The 13286-nt window shown below is 43.3% G+C and overlaps 1 protein-coding gene across 5 annotated transcripts in view; it reads right to left on the bottom strand.

The window, feature by feature from the left end:
* Positions 1 to 13286, bottom strand: part of dync2h1 (dynein cytoplasmic 2 heavy chain 1) — a 117885-nt gene that overhangs the window by 53787 nt on the left and 50812 nt on the right. For 4 of the 5 annotated variants that reach the window (XM_084949962.1, XM_084949963.1, XM_084949961.1 and 1 more), the window contains exons 65-73: positions 13135 to 13221; positions 12490 to 12616; positions 11316 to 11457; positions 10741 to 10850; positions 10414 to 10434; positions 9321 to 9419; positions 8513 to 8636; positions 5270 to 5433; positions 4958 to 5077 (exon numbers count right to left, since the gene is read on the bottom strand). In XM_084949962.1, the coding sequence (XP_084806088.1) occupies positions 4958 to 5077; positions 5270 to 5433; positions 8513 to 8636; positions 9321 to 9419; positions 10414 to 10434; positions 10741 to 10850; positions 11316 to 11457; positions 12490 to 12616; positions 13135 to 13221 (994 nt within the window). The remainder of the gene's footprint in view (positions 1 to 4957; positions 5078 to 5269; positions 5434 to 8512; positions 8637 to 9320; positions 9420 to 10413; positions 10435 to 10740; positions 10851 to 11315; positions 11458 to 12489; positions 12617 to 13134; positions 13222 to 13286) is intronic. The other variant, XM_084949964.1, reaches the window with a different exon arrangement.

Here is a 13286-nt window from a genome sequence, read left to right on the forward strand (position 1 = left end):
TATGCAGTTCAAGTAGTTGGACAGAAGAAGGTTTGAATGGGCTTTGGCTGTAGCTATTTAAATTATCTGTGTTGAGAACAAAATGAACACACTGTGTTGTCAGTAATTGTTGTGTTCATATTTGTCTGCAATGACCAGAATACAGAATAACTGGCCCCGTTACTGATGATTAAGATATCACTAGTTACAGAGGCTAAATCATCAGAAAGCAGCCCCTCCAGTGGATACATTGTATCCAAAGTTTTCCATTTGGTCAGTTAATTTTCACAGATTCATTGACCTAAACTTCAGTACTCAGCAATAACAGCTTCTGGTTATGATGAAGTGCTCCATCAGACATATGCGTCAGCGTTCAGGGGAGGGAAACTGATCGCGACAGCAGCAACTCCTCCTGCTCAGTCTGTACACACCGTTCTATTTTGTCTACCATACCCTCCTCAGGCTTAGTCCTCATCAGTGGGTGGGAGCAAAAACAAGATCTGCAGTGCAGAGAAAACTGAGCATTCACACTGGAAGAAAATGAGGTTTCACCAACATGAAATCATCATCTCCACATTCAGGTCCGCAGGTATTTGGGCTCTGACATAATTCTGAATTTGCTTCTGCACACCACCAAAGCAGATTTGGTGCGAAGCAATCAACACATGATTTGAATGTAGACTTTTATCTTCTATTCAGGTGATTTTTTTTCAAATATTACTTCTTTTTTTAGGCAATATTAAATGGCCAAACTAAAATAAATTATAAATATCAGAACAGCTAGGAGGATGTTTTTGCCAACATCCAAATACTATGAACTCAACAATGTATAGCTTAGTACTCCATTATGTACAGGGTGGACCATTTATATGGATACACCGTAATAACATGGGAATGGTTGGTGATATTAAAGTCCTGTTTGTGGCACATTAGTTCATGTGAGGGAGCAAAATCCTCAAGATGGGTGGTGACCATGGTGGCCATTTAGAAGTCGGCCATCTTGGATACAACTTTTGTTTTTTCAATAGGAAGAGGGCCATGTGACACATCAAACTTATTGGTAATGTCACAAGAAAAACAATGATGTGCTTGGTTTCAACGTAGCTTTATTTTTTCATGAGTTATTGACAAGTTTCTCTTTGTTCACAGCCAATGACATGTCGAAGGGGTTAACACGTGAGGAGCGGATCAAAGCAAGAGCCCACAGCGTGGCACTCGCCGCATGTCACTGGAGAGTGAAATTAGTCGAAGCTTTGGCAGATATTAGCTACTCACAAATGGCACCCTTACAAACTCCAGCTACTGCAGCATCTCAACGAGGATGACCCAGATCGACGCACAGAATTTGCAGAATGGGCAAAACAAAAATTGAAACAGGACCCTCAGTTCACGCAGAAGATTTTGTTCAGTGATGAGGCAAACTTTTATGTGAATGGTGAAGTTAACAAACAAAACCACCGCTATTGGTCTGACATTAACCCACATTTGATGGATCCCTCCAAGACTGTTGGAACAACAAAAGTGATGGTTTGGTGTGGTATATGGGGTACAACGATAGTGGGTCCATCCTTCATCAATGGAAACCTCAAGGCCACTGGATATTTGAAATTGCTACATGATGATGTGTTTCCCTCTTTGTGCACTGAAGCTGGCACGTTCCCTGAGTTTTTCCAGCAAGATGGTGTACCACCACATTATGGGTGCCAGGTCCGAGCATTTCTAGATGAACAGTTTCCTGGAAAGTGGATTGGTCGTCGTGGGCCAGTTGAATGAGTCTCTTGGCGAAAAGGCAACACAGAGGTATCGAAACACGGGGGCAAAAATGCTCTGGCCACCGTCACCACTGTCGTGGACGCCAGGGGTACCGCCTCTGGCCACCTGGTCGTGCGGTCCACCACAGTCAAAAGGTGCGTGAAACCCTGTGACTGCGGCAAGGGACCAACCAGGTCCACATGAACGTGATCGAAATGCTTATCGGGGACACGGAAAGGTTCGAGGGGTGCCTGCGTGTGCCGGTGGATTTTCGAGTGTTGGCATGGGATACAAGCCGCCGCCCATTCTTTCACCGTTTTGCGAAGGTCCGGCCAAACAAACCTGGCGCTGACCAGCTTGACCGAGGCCCGGACGCCAGGATGAGAGAGGGCATGCACCGAGTCAAAAACACGACGACGCCATGAAAGGGGACCCACCGGGCGGGGGTGGCCGGTGGAAACGTCGCAAAGCAGGTGCGGACCGCCGTCCCACACAGGGGTGTCCTCCAGCACGTGGCCAGTTTTTGTTGACTGAAGGGCAAGGACGTCCGTTGCTCAGCGGCCATGGCAGCGTAGTCCACGCCGACATACACCGGAGAAACCAACACGCGTGAGAGACAGTCAGCGATGTGATTGGACAACTACATGGAATGATTTTATGAAACGTTGGTGAATGTATATGTTTGAAATAAAAAAGAACTGAACTGAACTGAACTTACCAGCCACATGCTGAATGTCTGTGGTAAACTCTGAAATGGCCGCCAACTGCCGCTGCTGGCGTGCGCTCCATGGGTCAAAGACCTTGGACATGGCAAACGTCAAAGGTTTGTGGTCAACGTATGAAGTAAAGTTGCGACCCTCGAGGAAAAAACGAAAATGTCGTGTCGCGAGGTGCTGGGCCAGCAACTCCCTGTCGAAAACACTGTACTTGCGTTCGGCATCCCGGAGCGTACGACTGAAAAAGGTGAGCGGTTGCCAGAGACCTGAAACCCGCTGTTCCAACACGGCACCCACTGCCACGTCGGACGCGTTGGTGGTCAACGCGATCTCCGCCGACGGAAACGGGTGGGCCAGCAGGGCGGCGTGGGCCAGAAGGGCGGCGTCAGCCAGCGCAGACTTGGCTACGGAAAATGCCTGGACGCGTTCCGGCAGCCAGTCAACGGGATCTTTGTCTGTTTTACCTTTTAAGGCACCATAGAGCGGCTGTAGCAGGTGGGCAGCTCTGGGGAGAAAGCGGTTGTAAAAATTTATCATCTCCAAGAACTCCTGCAACGCTTTAACCGATGTGGGACGCGGAAAAGCCGAAAAGGCCCGGACTCTGTCAGGCAACGGAACCACACCTTCAGCGGAAATGCGGTGCCCGAGGAAATCCAGAACAGGCAACCCAAACTGGCACTTGGAAGGGTTGATGATCAGGCCGTACGCTGCCAAACGCTGGAAAACCTGGCGCAGATGGGACTCGCTGAGCAGCTGGCCACCAATATATCACCCAGGTAAACAAAAACAAACGGCAGCCCGCGCAAAACGGAGTCCATCAGCCGCTGAAAGGTCTGGGCGGCACCTTTCAGGCCAAACGGCATGCGCAAAAACTCGAACAAGCTGAAGGGGGTAATGACAGCGGTTTTAGGAACGTCTTTGGCGCGCACGGGAACCTGGTGATACCCCCGCACAAAGTCAATTTTAGAAAAAATCGAGGTTCCGGCGAGATTGTCCGAAAAATCCTGAATGTGGGGGATGGGGTAACGGTCATTCTCCGTGGCATTATTTAAACGGCGGAAATCTCCGCATGGCCGCCACTGACCGTCCGATTTGGGCACCATGTGAAGCGGAGAGGCCAATGCACTGTTCGAACGCTGTACAATGCCAAGGCGCTCCAAGGCTACAAACTCTTCCCGAGCGACGGACAGTTTCGCAGGGTCGAGGCGGCGCGCGCGCGCGAACACCGGGGGCCCGACCGTGGGAATATAATGCTCAACCCCGTGCTTCGTTACTGTGCTAGAGAAATTAGGGACAGACAGCGATGGAAACTCTAAAAGCAAACGCTGAAAAGCATCCCCGGAGGTCACTACATTAGCCCGAATCAGGGGCTCGGCGGCCCGAGTAAAACAGGGTAGCGAAGAAAACGAGAGAGCATCAATTAAACGTCTGTTAGCAACATCGACAAGCAGTCCATGAGCACACAGAAAATCAGCACCTAAAATAGGTACAGAGCTAGCGGCAACAACAAAGTTCCACTGGAAATCCCGACCATGAAAACAGTCACCAACTTTTCCCCAAACGTTGTGATGGGAGAGCCATTGGCTGCAATGAGCTGCGGCCCACAGTTCGCTGATAGTCTGTCGGCAGCAGTAGGGGGAAGGAGGCTCTTCTGGGAGCCGGAGTCCACGAGAAAACGTCTCCCGGAGCGCGAGTCCTCTATGAAGAGCAGCCTTTCTGTATTGCCAGCGGTCGCGGCTGCTACGGCGCGCTGGAGGGTCCGTTTCCCTGGGCCGTGAAAGCGCAAGGCAGCAGGCAGCGACGCGCTCTGGCGCCAAAACGCTGATGGTAGAAACAGATGCTCTTTCCGCGGTGCCGGCATGTAGCAATCCCTGCCGTCAGCAAAGGGGCGGATGCTCCGGGGGAGGCAGGTGGAGGCGTGGAAGGTGACTGAGCCTCCACGTGCACGAACCACGACCGGGGATCGTGGAGCTAAAAGTCCGGCAGTTTCAGCGCCACAGCTGCAACCGGAGGCGGAGGACCGGCGGCCGCTGATGCATCCAAAGCGGAGTCTGTGTTATCTTCGGCCCGTAGCATGCTCGAGTCAGGGGTCACCAATGTGGAGGTAAGTATGGACGACACAGAGCTCTCAGTTCTCACTCCTTCTTTATTCCTCTCCAACATCAACTGAACACATCGTGCCACAAAACACAGCAACACACTTCCTCAACACTGGGTGTGAGTGGAGCCCTCTAGTGGTCCACCACAACATTACCAATAAGTTTGATGTGTCACATGGCCCTCTTCCTATTGAAAAAACAAAAGTTGTATCCAAGATGGCCGATTTCTAAATGGCCACCATGGTCACCACCCATCTTGAGGAGTTTGCCCCCTCACATATACTAATATGCCGCAAACAGGACTTTAATATCACCAACCATTCCCATGTTATTACGGTGTATCCATATAAATGGCCCACCCTGTAGAATCCTTGTCTATATTTCCCTCACAGTATATGTTAGCATGAGTACCTCCAATAATGATTCTTCCAGCTGAGCCAGCTGTATCTTCTTGTCTTCCTCTTGTTGTAGTAGCCTTGTTTTCTCAGTCTCCAGCTCTGGCTTTTCTTGCTGGATGGTCAAGGCTAGCAACTAACATACAGACACACAAATAAAGAGCCAGTGGGCACACTGTGTGGCCACATCAAGTATATATCCCATGTATTTGTGTTATTAACTTTAAAGTTATTATTGGACATGATTATGCTCAATAGGTACATTTTAAATTACTGGCATTGTACATTTTATATGCATTTGTATTTGTGTGCTGGTTGAATGGGTTACCTGTCCCTGCAAGCCTGCCCTGGTTGTTGTGAAGTTGACCTCAGTAACCACTGAGACGGCATCAGGAGGGATGAAGGGACTGGGATTCCGTGTTGCCAGGAAGAGACGGAAGTCCTCATTGTAATCAATAACCTTGTCTCCTATCTGGACCACATATCTAGGACCTGCACATGTGCAAATGTGTCTCTTAACAAGGTACCTTGTATCACATCAACTTTTAACTTTATCCTACATTCCGTCCTTTTACTTTTCTCCCTCTACTTTCTTTCCCTTCTGTCGTCTAGATGTCCGCAGTGCAGAACTGTCAATTTTTTGTCTCAGCACTTTTTTTCTTTCTTGTTCAACACTACTTTTAAGTGGATAACTTGCCCTTTCGCATACTGTCTCTGCCCCCGCTCTTTCCAATTCTGCTTCAAATAGCGAACCGCCTCTCCCTGGATGATTCAGAGCCTTATGAATCACACATCATTTTTACAGGTATGTTTTCAACCTCTGTTTTTTATCTATGTGATTGGAATACAATTACCTAAAAGGGGAAACTAAAGTATTACTGGCTATAGAAGACGCTTCAAAACCAGTCGTCTATGAATACACGCTGTATTTGGGGGCTTTTTTTTGTCAAATTTTGTAAGACAATTTCAAAGAGTATTCATCCATAAAATGGAATGACCAAAGGACTGCACTGCATGTTTTTTTCTATGGACAATTTTAATATCCAACAGCTGCAAAGTATTTGAGCTGTCTGAAATATTAAGTGGATAAAATAACTACCATTTTGAGATTTTGAGACTATTAATTGGTGATATTTTTACTACATAGAATTCATTAGGCTTAAACTGAAGAAAATGGGTGGATGGATGGATTTTAATATCATATTATGTACATACAGGCTAGTCCTCGTGTAAAATAAGAGATATTTATGTCTAGTGCATGCATGTTTCTCATGTGTGAGATTTGCATAAACCTATGGACACTAAATGAGACAACACCAGGGTTCTACAGCATCTTATTCTCATGCATACAGAAAAAACCCTCAAAACTGAAAAGTCTAATGTGCTCTTTCTCTTTGCTGTTTCTCTTGCCTTTCTAAAAAGGCAAGGAACAAAGACTAGGTAATTCAAGGAAAATCAATAAGTGAGCTCCTACTGAGAAACTACCACACTTTACCTGAAAGGTCCATTTCTGTGATTGTACAAATAATGAGAAGTGACACACGGAAAGCAATTACTTCTTATGTACCACAGTGTGATAATGCAGCAAACCTGTTTTCTTTTTTCACTTATTGTTATTTATCCACCGTCTCCTTCGTTCACACTTTTCTTTTTCATTTGTAATGCTCACCCACAGTATGCTCATTAATTCTTTCAAATATAACTAACACTCAAAATAATGGACATGGTACAAAGTTTCACAGGAGTTTGTTGAAAAAAAAAAAGTAAGTCAGGAGCAAGTTATTAATAAGTTATTAATATCACTGACATCAAGACTCACTATCAAAATGTAAGGCTTGAGACACTAATTTGAATCTATTGGCTTTCAATCATTATCTACAGTTTGGTAAAAAAATTAAGTGCACACTCTTTAAATTCTAAGGTTTTATGTATCGGGACATAGTAAAAACAATCTGATCCTTAGCAGGTTTTACAGCTGGCAACATACAAATTTAAACAAACTACAACTGCTTCCACAGGAATTGAGAGCATGAGTACCGACCACTTTAATCAAATTCACTTGATTAGCTGATCATCAGCAAGTGTGAGCATCTCTATAAAAGCTGAAGCTCTGGCACTTTGCAGGTCTGGTGGATTCAGGTGTGTTAACACAATGCCAGGAGTAAATCTTCAGCAATGGTCTTAGAGAAGCAACAGCTGCTGTGCAATAATGTGGGAAGGGTTATTCTTGTGATTTCTTTAAGTTTTCAACATGATCCCACACTGCTTCAACAATGTTGAGGTTTGGGCCCTGGTGAAGCTAGTCCATGACTGGTAGTGATCCACTCTGTGTTTTTGTATCCAGGGGGATCAAGATCTGACGGTACTTTTCTATGTTTGTAAATCCATCAGCTTTGATAAGATCCACAACACCACTGGCTGAAATTCAGCCCCAAACCATGACAGAGCCTCCACCGTGTTTTATAGAGCTGTTACCACTGATTTCTGTCCAGCTCTTGAGTAATTCAGCATAGCTCAGCCTTTTCTCCCCTTTTGCCTTCCTTGAGAATGGCTTCTTAATTGCCACCGTTCCAATGAGACCATTTCTGCTGATGCTTCAGTGAACAGTAGATGAATTGACTAAAGGGCCAGATGCATCTCTGAGGTCCTGTGTCAGGTCTTTGCTGGATACTTTTTTCTATTTCTTGATGACATGACTTTATGATACTGCTCATCTGCTGTAGGCTGTTTTTTAAAGCCTGCCACTTCATCTTTTGTGATCAGCTTTGTAGTTTCCTCAAATTGTTTAAGGACAAAGTCTACACCATATTGATATATGCCAAGTTTTCAGCAAATAGCTCTTCAATAATCACCTTTTTTAGCAGAAAAATATTATTTTTTATGCCTGTAAAACTATTTTATCTTTTCCATTTTTCATAGATTAATTTCATAAAGACAGACATAGACATTTCATAAAGAAATGTAAACAAATGATGTGTTTTTGCATCAGGCTTCTAATTGGTTCTTTATCAAGTCATCTGTAAACGATTCACAGGACAGTGTTAAGCAACCGAACAAACAAAAAACAATGGTAAGATAGAAGGCCTGAAAATGAGTGGAAAAAAAACATGTCCAAAACTAAAACACTGAAGACCAATTCAAACATATTAGAAGTCTGGCAACTTTGAAGTAAATTGTAGAGAAATGAGGGGTGCTTCTGCATTTTGGCTGAGTTCTTTTAACTTTCCTTTTACTGTGACTGTATTGTGGAAAGGTCTTGTCTGAATATAAAATAAAACATGAATAGTCAATGTTTAACCATTTGATTTACTTAATATTTTACAGAGTAAGGCTTTTGAGAGTGAGAAGAAGTACTGTGATGGCCCAATGCACTAGTCAGGATTGGTTAATTAAACTTTGAGGCAATATCCCTCAGAATGGGATTTCACTACGCTGCAGAAAAGTAGCCCCTGGACAGAGGTGAGTAGTCAGCAACCTGAGGTTGCTTAAGCCTCTGAATTATGCCCAAAAGAGTTCTTCAGCCCAACTTTGTATGAAATTGGTGTTTGTGCTTGTGAGAATGTGTGAGTACCCTGTGCTATTAGGTCTCTCCTCAGCAGCGGATAGAGCACAGGTTCAACTCCATCCATCTCTTGGATGATAAGGGTTTTTCCAAATCTGACTGCCAGCTCTAGGGATGTCATGAAGTTATTATCCTATAGAGAGAAGGCACACAGACACCCAGTACTAAGAGATTACATTAAATTCTAGAGGTGGATGGTAACACAGTTCTCTCGTGTATCTGGTGGATGGAAGAGTAATTATAGTTGTAGTACGATTGCGATTAAAAAAAGAAAAAAAAGAAAATAATCTACAGTTGGAAGATGAATAAATCTTATATTTTCTTTCTAAACAAAGCATTTACATCTAGAGCGTCTAGAGAGTTTTAACAAGTTATTAAGCAAAACCCAAACAATTTAAATACATATACAAAAAATAAATAATTAAATGAGTGTTTTCAGTGTACCTGATGACACTAATGCAGTAATTAATATGTAACAGTTAAGTGATAAGTAATGGACACCAGTGTTAATTAATGTAATCATCATAATTTTTTGCTAAAATCATTACCTGGACCGATCAAAGTATGGTTAAGGCTTGCTTCTAAATGATTAAGATATTCTAGTAAAGTAGAGAAACTTGGATTCATTAGACAAGAAGAAACTGATCAGTCAAGAATGTCTAACGGAAAACTTAGAAAAAGAAGAAAGAACGGGTTAGAATGAGGGTTAAGTGATTTAAACAAAGCACATCACCAGTGTGTGCACAGGATTTTGCAAAATCTAACAGATTAATGACCCTCCATTCCACAACACATGTTACTGATTGTGTGTTGTTACCTGCTGGTTGATAACCTCTAGTCTGTGCTGTTTGAGATGTGTACATAGCCACTCTGTAGCTCGGGATGATGGGTCGATCAGGAATGGACACGCAACACTCTGAGTCAGAAATGAGGAGAAAGCAGGACATTTCAGCAGAAGTTGTTTTAGGATAGTTTTACTTATAAAGCACACAACTCACCTAGAAGAATGATGTGCACTGCATGTGTGTATGCATATGGTCTAACCCCGTCACAGTGCTATCATACTTACCATTCAATACCACCTTCCTATACCAGGCACAGGAGTCTTTCTCTCGCCGTCTTCCTTACTCTCTCTCACATACACACCAATGATTACAGTTTGTTTATACAGTGAAAGCTGAAACCAGTGTTTTTGAAACCTCTAACAGGATAGGGTCCACTGTTCTTGTACCAGCTGAAGTGTGCAGCACTACAAAAAGATCTCTAATGCCTTTAGAAAAAAAATGGTTGTGAATGCTCATGAGCCTGACAAATCAGTTGTGAGGCAAATCATCTACAAGTCTTGTACATGGAACCACTGACAATTTGCCCACAAGTAGTTACGGCACATTCAGCGAGAGAGCAGACCATTTGATGTCTCCAAGAACCCCCAAAATTTAACATGATCTATGTCATTTTTGCGAGAGTGTATGCGTACACATACTCCCTAGACACTTTATTGGGTACACCTGTCCATCTGCTCCTTAATGCAAATTTCTAACCACATGGCACGAACTCAATGTGCCATGTCAGAAAGGTCAAATAATCTCAAACTGTCTCATTGTTATGTTTCTTGAACATAACAATGAGTTCACATGACTGAAATGGACTCCACAGTCACCATCCCAGTCCAATAGTGCACGTCTGGGATGTGCGAGATCTATGCCACGAAGAATTAAGGCAGTTCTGAAGGCAAAAGGTGTCCAACCTGGTACTCTCTAGGTGTACCTAATAAAGTGACAGCACATCTCTTTCTCACTAGTTTCAAGGCAAACACAAAAGCAAAAGAGAAACAGAGAGACAAAGAAAGACTAAATAAATAAACTAGCTATGTAGGAAACAGCTACGAGGATGAATGATGGACTTCTTACCTTCAACTTGAGTGCATTGATCTGGTGGTGGCGATGATAAAAACAACACACAAACACGATACAACCAAATGGAGCACAGACGTATGGCAACAAGGACACAACTTTCGGTACAGCTAGACTTGTTTTATCATGTTAATGCTGGGTCTGTATTGTACTTTGATGTCTTTTTAAATATTTTATACAGTGATGTGAAATAAGCAAGCCAATGCATAAATAGTATTAATAACATCCTTATATAAAGTAGGCAAAAAGAGACTGAAATTAGTGTTTACATTTAGTAAATCCCTGTGTCATGTTGTAGATGCAGATTTGAAATATTAGTCTAACCTGCAGTATAACCAGTGCATTCTCCATTGAGAGATCATCTGATGGCAGCCCTTGACTCTTCCAGATCAACTGTTCACTCTCCGAGCACAGGAATGATCGCAAGTCAAACTCTGAAACAAGCAACAAAAAGGCTTGTGTCTTTATTTGTATTTATTGTCACCATACCTCAGTTTAAATATCACTGAGATAATAATTAGTGCTTTTCGTGTACAATTTCAATACATGCATATTAACGTAAGAGGAGATCAGTTACTGGGGTATTGATTATTGATGTAGTATCATATCATTAAAAAACACAATTAAAGTTACAAAACAGGATTATCAAGTACTGTGATGCTTTCTGAGCCTGGGATTCAAACATAACATCATTATAAATTGCAAAATTACCATTTATTTAGTTAAATGGCAAACAAGCTCTTCGAGAAGACCCTGAAGCTGTAATGTCTGTATGTTCCATGTTGTAATAGTAGAGTCCGTTATGTTGTGTGTGGGCAGCGGTGTCTGCGTAGGCTGCTTGGGACAGGACTTGCCATATGCAGTTGCTAGTGTGGTAAAAGAACTAGTGATATACTTACTCTGTAGTCCAGAGTGAGCCATCCACGAGTCCAGACACTGTCGTCTACGGTCTTCCGAAGCTGCAGACAGGTAGGTGATGAAGGCTGCCGCAAGCAAGGCTCTAACAGGGAGCGTATCCAACTCAATCTTTATCTCGGACATCTAGGACAAAATACAGGTAGGTGAACAAAGTATAAAAACTAATCACATTAGAGTGACGGGCAGTATCGGGAGAAAAGGCGTGGATGTGAGAAAAGAAGGTGGAGCAAGGAGAGAACTGAAGTTGGTACATTGCTCATATGATGCTAATATGGCCTAGTGCAAAACATGTTTGGTTTTTGTTTGGTTTTTTTTCCTAATGACTCTTTAATACTAAACACAGACATAAATACCAAATGACCACATAAAATGTTTAACTAGACGAAAAAATGCTAACCCACAAGTGCAGGACCTGGAACACACTTGCTGTTCTGCACCGATTTTACTGACACAGCTGTAAAGACTTCCAGGTTCATCAGGATTCCTTTGAGGTATTTTAATAGCATGTCAGGGGAACACGGGCGCACCCGCACATCTCTGTAAAATACTTAAACATCAGGCTTAATTGCTAACCCTTTTCCCCACTTATATCCACATCTGAGGTTGCAAGTTTTCATGACCTTGAGATCTCTAGTCTACTGCATTAATACATCGTACTTAAAAACTTGCATCTGTTTCACTTACACTGTAGCTGTGTACACCTGACTCATTGGTTTTCCCTTCCTGAGAAACACTAAAACAGCTTAGAAGTGTTGATGTATAGTGACCTACAGCTACTGTACAGCGTTGAAGTGAGTTTATGTGTGTACACGTGAGAGTATATGGTAATACGTGAGTGGAGAGCAAACTGGCTCTCTGGTGTAGTCCTTGAGGGAGGCGGTGGGACTGAGGGTGTGTGTACGAGCAAGCGTGTCAGGAAGAGATTGAGTGTTTTAATTAAGGTGCAGACAGATGCTGTGGAGAGGAGTAAAAACAGCCAGAAGGGACCCAAGACAGCGGGATCCATCCCCCCTGTCATACACACACACACACCCACGAGCTCTTAGACACTCACGGCTCCTGTTGCTCTTACATGGCAAATGAGCCTCTTTTTGAGTAAATGTGTATAACCTCCCCCACCAATACATATATCATCACAGCCATACATCAAACTACCTGTGCATTCCAGCGTGTGTGTTCTCCGTCCAGTTGTGATATAAGCTGCTGGGCAGCAGTGATCGTGTCCTGAGCTTTTGACACATCGGCCTCCAACTTAGCTGCCTCTGCAGTGTGACACTGAAACCTGCAGAGAAAGTAAGGAGAAAGAAAAGCCAACCGAAAGCAGATGTAATGTAATATTTACCCAAGACGATAAGATGCATTGTAAATATAACAGGTGAGGCTTCCTCTATGACATTTACAGCAGGTAGATTCATATAGAAAATGAGTGTAGTGAAAGTAGGACATCTTTCAGTTATAAGATGATTGTATTGTATGATTGAACATGGATGAGGGGGAGGAAAACTGAAGACTAAAGAGGACAGAGCGCAGGGAGCTCAGTGACACTAATGTAAAGTGTGAAGTTCGACCCTTTGTTGTGCTCTGATGTCGTAAACACTGAGGCTGGTAAATGTCGGCCCATGTTTGTTGCTGTAGTTGTTAATTTTTAGGTGGCTCATCATTGCATCAACAAATCAAAAGTTCAAGATTAAAAGAAACTACAACCCTAATCTCAATTTAAGACAACGGCACTCAAAAACCACAAGCAAAACACAAACTACACAGTATAGAAGGATTAATTGGTGAAGGAAGGATGCATACTTCTCTTTCAACTCATTGACTTTGGCTCCAACAGTGCTGAGCTGGTCTTCTAGTTTATTCTTCCTACTCTCAGTCTTCCTCAGGTTTCTGGACACATACAACACATGCATTGATTTATTGACTTACTTAAACTGAGCGTGAGTTAGAGTGGA

Source organism: Perissodus microlepis, chromosome 14 (assembly GCF_051167445.1).
Source record: "Perissodus microlepis isolate ML-2025 ecotype Zambia chromosome 14, ASM5116744v1, whole genome shotgun sequence".
Classification (NCBI taxonomy): domain Eukaryota; kingdom Metazoa; phylum Chordata; class Actinopteri; order Cichliformes; family Cichlidae; genus Perissodus; species Perissodus microlepis.